The following is a 7,354-nucleotide window of genomic DNA, read 5'->3' as shown; positions in this document are numbered from 1 at the left end:
TAGTGTGTGGCAGCCACACGCGGGGTCTCCCCAGAAGCCTAACACCCCTTCTCAGGCCGGGCCTGCCGGCCTCTAGGTGCTGCACCGTCCTGAGGCCTGGGCCATGTCCGTGTGCCAGGAAAGCCCTTGAAGCTCGCCTGGAGGAAGAAGCATGCAGGGCACCCCCAGTGGAGGGAACTGCCCCGTGCTGTGCCCTGTGGACAGGCGGACGCTCCTGGTCTTCAGCTTTATTCTGGCAGCAGCTTTGGGCCAAATGAATTTCACAGGGTGAGTGACTGCTCCACAAGAAGAGGGAGGATGGGCTCGGAGTTAGGGCACCTGGTGTCCCAGCGGGGGTGGCTATCCTGCTGGTGCCTGATGGAGGCAAAGAAGCCAGGATTTGGGTTCCTGTCCTGAACCTGCCTCCAGCTCTGCAGTCTCCCAGGCCAGGCTGCTCTGCTGTGCTGTGATCCTCACCATATCCAGCGTTTTTAATCTGGAGTCCAAGGGGTAGATTTTGGGCTCCAAGAATGCCCTGAAATCACATGTAACCATTTTCACGTACAGTACGTACTCCTTTGGAGGTGAAGGGTTCATAGCTTTCCTTGGCTTCTCAAGGAAGTTACTAACCCGTATAAGACTATGTGCCCCTGCCCAAAATGGGTGTGGTGTTGTCCCCCTTTGAGTAATAGTAAATTCTAGTATTATGTATGCTCCAGGCCCTGATGGACATGATTTGAGCCTCCCAAAGATCTCAAAAGGTAGATACTCCATGGTAACTGCATAGTGGGGGAGAGACACAGCTTAGAGAGGGGGTTCACTGCCCGTGGTCTCCGAGCCAGCCAGGAAGGCAGCCAACACCATCCCAGGTGGCAGACCTCAGAGCTCACACCTACCAGGGGCCGCCTCCCACCCTCCATTGGGAGAGGAAGGAGCTCAGCTTCCCCCCTATAAGGTCGGGAGACATTCCACAGGGTTTGGACAAACTGTGCCCCCCCATCCTGGTCCCCTCAGCTATTCCTTTCTCCTCTTCATTTTCCCTTTGTTCCTCTGTCTCTGTCTCTCTCTTTGACACACACACACTGCCCTCCATATTCCTTTTCCTTCCTGCTTTTCCTATCTTAGTTTCTTCCATCAGTAGCATGGAGAAGCTTTATTTAGTCCTCTGGGTTGTATGTTGTTGGGGCCGGAGAGCCTGGGGCTCTAGGCTGAGGGACTGCATGCTCCTCTAAGCTGGGCACAAGTCCTTCCCACTCAGGGCTCCTCAGCCCACACGGTGCCTCCCGGCTTCTTCCCTTCCAAGGGGCACAGCCTTCCAGAAATCCTTCTCCCTGGCATTCTCCACCCCTCCTCATATTTTTCCAGAGACCAGGTTCTTCGAGTCCTGGCCAAAGATGAGAAGCAGCTTTCACTTCTCAGGGATCTGGAGGGCCTGAAGCCCCAGAAGGTGAGGACTCCTCAGGGCTCGGGGACATCCCCCCACAGGGTTTGCACCTTCAGCTCCCCATCCCCCCATCCCAAACCCAGCCCCCTGATGTCTCTGCCAAAGAGCATAAAACTGTGGAAAAATAAAATGTGGCTCCTCTTCAGGAAAAACCGGGGATATTTGCCCAGAAGGCTGTGCTTCCTTTTCGAGCTGCGGCTCCTTCAGCCAACCCCTCTGTCCTGGGCAGGAGGCTGCTGAGAGAACCCTGTCAGGGAGCCTCTCAACAAATGGCTGAAATTTCCAAAAACCACATTGAAGGCACAGATGTCTCCGGGTGGGATGCCACGTGGCACGGAGACTGGACACATCTGCTTCCCAAGTGAACTGGCTTAGCTTGGCAAACCTGTGTTTTATTTGGGTTCGTCCTTGTCAGCTTGAGTGTTTGTTTCTGAGAACACTTGTCCTCTGCAAGTTTTCACAATGGAAAACATTTTATTCGACTATTATAGTAGGAGGGTTTTGTTTGAGGGCTGTTGAAACAACCAGATATTTCTGGATTTGACCCAAAGCCCTTCCTCCTACTTGTATGAGTGTCCCTATTGCCAAGACTCTTAATGTATTATAATAATTCTCTCCATTTTACAAATTAAAAAATAGACATAGCAAAAGGCTGACATGTGGGTGGAGATTCAGCCTTTCTGGCCTCTCCAGGCGTTGGGAGCAATGATGTCGCTCTCTCCTGGTCAAGATTCCTGTCCATGTTAATGTCCCAGATAATGTTAAAGTCTCACTTTTAGGACTCTTTAGGGCTCTTTGGATCCAAGTGAAGCTGTAATGTGTGTGGGGAGATGAGGACACTTGAAATTAGGGAAAGAAACTCAGCGACATGGGATTTTGTTTGTCCTGGTCTTTCTGCTCAGCCTTAGGGTTTTGGTTATGGAATTGGGGCTCTTTTAAAGATGTAGCAGTCCCCCTTATCCTCAGTCAACCATGGTCTGGAAATGTTAAATGGAAAGTTCAGGAAGTAACAAACAATTCATGTATTTAAAATTGTGTGCTGTTCTGGTAGTGTGATGAAATCTCACGTGTCCGCCCTGTTGATGCTCCCCTCCTGTTAGCCATCTCAGTTATCAGAGGGACTGTTGCAGTACCATGGTGCTTATCTTCAAGTAATCTTTATTTGACTTAATAACAAAAGTTATTAAGTCAAAAGCCCAAAGTATAAAAGTAGGAATATCATTATAATTGTTTTATTATTGATTATTGGTACTAATCTCTTACTATGCCTAATTTATAAATTAGACTTGATTATAAGTCTGTGTATAAGAAAAAACGGTCCGTGTAGGGTTTGGTACAATCTGCCTTTTGCAGGCACCCACTAGGGGTCTTGAAATGTATCCTCTGCAGATAAAGGGGACTACTGCATAGCAGATTATCTCGCTCTCCAGAGTGCCGAAGGGATTGTGTGTAAGGATATGTAATAATGCACCTGGTTTTCTTTCCTTCGTGAACAAGGTGGACTTCTGGCGTGCCCCAGCCAGGCCCAGCCTCCCCGTGGATATGAGAGTTCCTTTCTCTGAACTGAAAGAAATCAAAGCTTATCTGGAGTCTCATGGCCTTGCTTACAGCATCATGATAAAGGACATCCAGGTGAGTTCTTGTCGCAGCTGGGCTCTCATCTTCCATATTCCTTTCTGATGGGGTCCCAACATGGAGGAGAAACATTTGGTGCTAAAAGTAGACATTTTGTTTCTGAGTCTCCTTCTGCGTGTTTGTGAGCATGCCCTGGAAAGGATCAAACCTAGGACAAAGTTTGTGAAGGGAAAGTGCCCACAGTGTGGTTGGTAATGGTTCCTGCCTCTCACAGAGGAACTCACTGTGATGGAAAAGGAGGAGAGCTAAGGTCTCTCTGAGGCAGGCTGAGAGGCACCTCTGGATGGCCTCTGCCTTTCTGTCTGTTCCTTCCTGTCTCCATTGTGTCCCAGCCACCCAACATCTGCGGGAGTTCCTTATTCCAGAGAATCAGGGAATGGTGACAGAAGCTAAGCATGAGCCCCAGGTGCCTCCCAGCCCCCACCACAGGGCTCTGTGCACCGGGCATCTCTCCTAGGCAGGATTCCCCTAGATGAACTGCTGAGCCCCAAGTGCCCCCCAGCCCCCACCACAGGGCTCTCTGCACCGGGCATCTCTCCAGGGCAGGATTGCCCCAGACAAACTGCTGTGGGAGGAGCAGCTGCAGATCTGCCCTTGGGTGAGGCAGAGGTGGCCTTCATCCCGGGAGCCCCAGCCTCCCTGCTCCCTCTCCCTGCTTCTTTTCTAAATGTCATGAAATTCTGTTTCAGTCGTTCTGACTTCAGGGATCTCCCAGAGAGCCCCTGAAGGGAGTTGGTAGCACAGCCTCCTTCCTAAAGGTTCTGTGGGTGCCGTTCATCAGTTAAGGCTGCATCCTCCCCTGGATGCTGTTGCTGGCTTTGTACCTGCAGAACTGTACTCACATAGATTCACTCCCAGCCATTTTGTACACCACTAATCTCCTCTAAGGGCTCCGAGTGTGGGAACACAGTCTCCCGGAGCACACACACTTGACACCGCATGCCGAGGGATCAATGCATTAGGCAGCATTCCTTTCCCATGTGAGCACAGGGCTGGGGCACTTGGGTCCATTCAAAGACTAACCCTCATCAGGCACATCTGTTTCCCACTCAACATGTGGGGGTGGGACAGTTCTCTAATTAACTCCCCCACAAACAAAAATAGGGAAACTCCCACAGATTAGAGAGGCTACCACATCAAAAGAAATAGGAACTTAATTCTCATGTTCAGCCCAGGCCTATATTTTGAAGTTTGCATTTCCTTGCTCCTGCTCGTGCCCTGAGAACCCTGCAGCATTTGGCAAACAGATATGCAGAGGTCTCTACAAACTTTCTGCTGATTTCTGCATATCAGGGATGGCCCCAGAGTCACCCCTGAGCCTCTCCCGCTGGCTCCTCTGGAACTAGTGGGCTGCATTCTTCCCTGCTGCCCTCTCTTGATGCCCTGGGTCCCTCCGGGCTTTGCACTCCCTCTCAGCAAAATGCCCTGAACTCTTGGCCCTAACCCAGCCAGGCAGGAATTTTAGCAACAACTTGCTGTCTGCAACACATCAAGCTCTGACTGCCATACTCGAGATCACATTTTGGCTTAGAGGGGGCTGAAGGTGGGGGATGCCTTTGTGTCAAGTTGATTTGTGGCTGTGGTGGAGGAGGGGTCCAAGAGGAGGAGAGCCCAGAGGCGCCAACCAGACGGGAAGGGCTCAGGTTGTTGGCCTCCAGTCTTATATTTCAGAGATGGACACGCAGGACTGGTTTTCTCCCTGTCTGCTGGACTTCTTAGCCTTGTACTGGGGATAGCATCCTCTGCACTGTGGGCCCTCAGTAGTTGTCTGCTGAATGAATGATTCCAGGGCCCAGTTCAGGAAAAGCAAGTCTAGAGAGAGACCCTGTTAATGTGTTGGTCTTTGTCTCGCAGACCCCCCCTCCCCACCTTATCTATCTATAACCCAGTGCCCCCTGTAGGACCTGCTGTTGACTGGAGCTTAATCAATGTCAGTTGAATGGATGGAAAGGAGAAGGAAAGGAAGGAAGAGGGGCTGTGTTTGGTGGCTGGGAGCAGGCTGGGGGGCGGGAAAACCCTGGGTGCTGGTTTTTCACTTTGGTCAGAGGCAAGGGAGATTTTTGAAGAAGGGAAGCAGGTCCTCTTCCCACACGGGTAGCTTGTCACTTAAGGGATGTTTGAGAAAACTGTGGTGGGGCCATTCGCTCCAGCCACAGACACAGAGATCCCTACTGTGTGCTGAGCATCTGGTGAGGTGCTGGAAACACAAAGATAAAAAATCTATCCCCTGTATCCAGGGGAGCTGGAGAGGTGTGGGGGGATGGGGGCGGAGGGAGTAAATCGGTGATTACAATGGAGTGGATGAGCGGCTGGTGGAGAGAGGGCGGTTGCTATGGGAGCGCACACAAGAGACCCTGCATGGCTTCTGAGAAGGCGGTAATTACGGTGCGCTGAAGAGCGGCAGGGCAAGGAGGCTGTCCAGGGAAGGGGGCCCACACCCCGATTGGCGACAGAGGCCAGACCCCATGCAAAGGGCATCCTCTGCTATGGGAAAAGGTCGGATTTTATCCTGGAAACTGTGGGGGAGCCAAAGGAGGGGCTTCAACATGATCAGATTTGCATTTAAGAAAAGCTCCTCTGACAGCGACAGTGTTGAGTTGAGGCCAGGACCAGGGAGAGACTGACAGGAGGAGGATGGTGAGGAAATTGCAGTGGGCCAGGCAAGAAATTATCTGATTCTGAGGGAGCTCCATTTGCATTTAATTTTTCTTCACCTCCTCGTTCTTTGCAGCCCTTTGGGTTGTTTTTTTCGTTCCCTAGGATGAGTCACCATGGAAAAGCTTCACTTGAGCAATCAGCTCTGTGGATTTTAATGGCTTTTTTTCTGATTACAAAATTAATAAATATTCATGTCAGATAATTTGGAAAATAGGGAAAAGTACAAGAAGAAAACAAAATTCACCCATACTTTGACCATCTAGAGCAGAATCCAATTTAGTGTAAATATTGCTTCACCAATCTCCCTCTCTCTAGTGAGTCATTCCCATCAGCGTACAAATGAAGAGTAATTTCTCCTATCTTAAAAATTCCTCCCTTGATCCCTTTCCTCTACACCCTTCACCCTTCAGCCACCACCCCATTTCTCAGCTAGAGCAAAACTCCCAGAGACACTGACTCCGTGGGCCAGCATCATCCCTGTCTCCTGGCAGACTGTGCACCTCTCACTTCTCTCCAGGGCTGCCCTCACAGAGGCATGTGCAGCAGTTAGGGCCAACCCCCTGGTCAACTCTCAGTGTTCACTTTCCATCAGCACACTGGTCACTCTCCTCCCTGGAAAAGTTCCTTCTCTCCACTTCCCAGTCAGTCCCGGGCCATCCTAGTCTCTGGCTGCTCTGTTACCCATTGTTTTCCTGTTTCCAGCTCTGTCCTTGGACAGCTCCTCTGCTCCTCCCTACCCTCATCTGGGATCATGGCATTAAACACCTTCTTTCTCCTGAGGACCTCCGGGTTATGTCTCCAGCTATGCTTCTCTACTGAGCTCCAGACTCCCACGTCCAACTGCCTACTGGGCATTTCTGCCCGCAAAATAAATATTTATTAACTTTGGGTGTCCAGTGGGCATCCTGCACTTTCCAGGCCCTCACCAAGCTCCCCTGGCCCTCCATCTGCTCCTCTGCAGCCTTTCCCAGATCAGGAAAACACTGTCCTTCCAGTTGTTCAGACAACAAGCTTGGGGTCATTATTGATTCTTTTCTCACACCCCACATTCAATCTACCAGCAAATCCTGAGGGTGCTGCCTTCTTAATATATTTTAACACATCCCCTGCCACCCCAGGGCCCAGACACCATCGTCCCTCATCTGCATCATTCCATTAGCTTTCTAGCTGTTCTCCCCAATCCCACCCTTGACTCTTTATTGCCTCATCTCAAAACAGCAGCCAGATGCGTGTCTGATAGGTCATTCCTCAGCTTAGCATCCTCCAGTGGCTTCCTGGCTCATTCCCTGAGAGCCAAAGTCTTCAGGAGGGTTTGGGGAGCTCTGTGACATAGCAGTCACTTCTCTCTGGCCTGCAGCGCTGACTGCTCTCCCGTGCCCACTCTGAGCCACACAGGGCCTTCCTCCTGCTTCTTGCCCTATTCCTGCTTCAGGGCTCTCAACTATACTCATAGCTCAGCGCCTTCCCACCTAATGGTTTCTTATACCTGGAGTTCTGCTCCCACAGATAGCTGCATGACTGATTCCCTCCCTGCTTTCAGAAATTACTCCATGTCACCTTATTTTATTTTATTTTATTTTTGCCGTTTTTGGCCGGGGCTGGGTTTGAACCCACCACCTCTGGCATATGGGGCCAGTG

At 50.8% G+C, this 7,354-nt stretch overlaps 1 protein-coding gene across 3 annotated transcripts in view; it reads left to right on the top strand.

Moving 5' to 3' along the window:
* Positions 1-7,354, top strand: part of CPA5 (carboxypeptidase A5) — a 68,746-nt gene that overhangs the window by 46,755 nt on the left and 14,637 nt on the right. Inside the window, exons 1-3 of one of the 3 annotated variants that reach the window (XM_012813723.2) lie at positions 138-267; positions 1,345-1,426; positions 2,921-3,055. The exons of 1 other annotated variant lie outside the window; for it this stretch is intronic. In XM_012813723.2, coding sequence (XP_012669177.1) covers positions 152-267; positions 1,345-1,426; positions 2,921-3,055 — 333 coding nt within the window. In that variant the 5' untranslated portion in view covers positions 138-151. Of the gene's footprint in view, positions 1-137; positions 268-1,344; positions 1,427-2,920; positions 3,056-7,354 lie in introns of those variants that run through there. One more of the 3 variants, XM_012813724.1, reaches the window with a different exon arrangement.

Source organism: Otolemur garnettii, unplaced genomic scaffold (assembly GCF_000181295.1).
Source record: "Otolemur garnettii isolate 467f Iridium unplaced genomic scaffold, OtoGar3 scaffold00293, whole genome shotgun sequence".
Classification (NCBI taxonomy): Eukaryota; Metazoa; Chordata; class Mammalia; order Primates; family Galagidae; genus Otolemur; species Otolemur garnettii.
The sequence above is the reverse complement of the archived record's forward strand: the minus strand, read 5'-3'. Positions and strand labels throughout refer to the sequence as shown.